This window comes from Eimeria mitis, genomic scaffold (genome assembly GCF_000499745.2).
Source record: "Eimeria mitis Houghton genomic scaffold, Emh_scaff3726, whole genome shotgun sequence".
Taxonomy (NCBI): domain Eukaryota; phylum Apicomplexa; class Conoidasida; order Eucoccidiorida; family Eimeriidae; genus Eimeria; species Eimeria mitis.
In genome coordinates, this window is record NW_013572068.1 from 2,309 (window position 1) to 2,579 (window position 271).

The 271-nt window shown below is 28.8% G+C and overlaps 1 protein-coding gene across 1 annotated transcript in view; it reads left to right on the forward strand.

The window, feature by feature from the left end:
- Positions 1–271, forward strand: part of EMH_0068950 (biotin requiring domain-containing protein / 2-oxo acid dehydrogenases acyltransferase catalytic domain-containing protein, putative) — a gene marked incomplete at both ends in the record, with an annotated part of 2,882 nt that overhangs the window by 1,139 nt on the left and 1,472 nt on the right. The window contains one exon of the mRNA XM_013498816.1: positions 6–121. Within this exon, the coding sequence (XP_013354270.1) occupies positions 6–121 (116 nt within the window). The remainder of the gene's footprint in view (positions 1–5; positions 122–271) is intronic.

Genomic DNA, 271 nt, shown 5'->3' on the forward strand with positions numbered 1-271 from the left:
AGCAGAAAACTCATCTAGGCTGCCTGCTGGTACTGTTGCTCTCTTCATGCCCGCCCTCAGCAGCACAATGACGCAGGGCACCATCACCAAGTGGCTTAAGCAAGAAGGAGACAAAATAGAAGTAAAATAAATAAATAAATAAATAAATAAATAAATAAATAAATAAATAAATAAATAAATAAATATATTTATTTATTTATCAAATTAAAATAAAGTTATTTGTTTTGTTTTTTGTTTTGTTTTGTTTAAATACAAAAGTAGAATTAGGCGG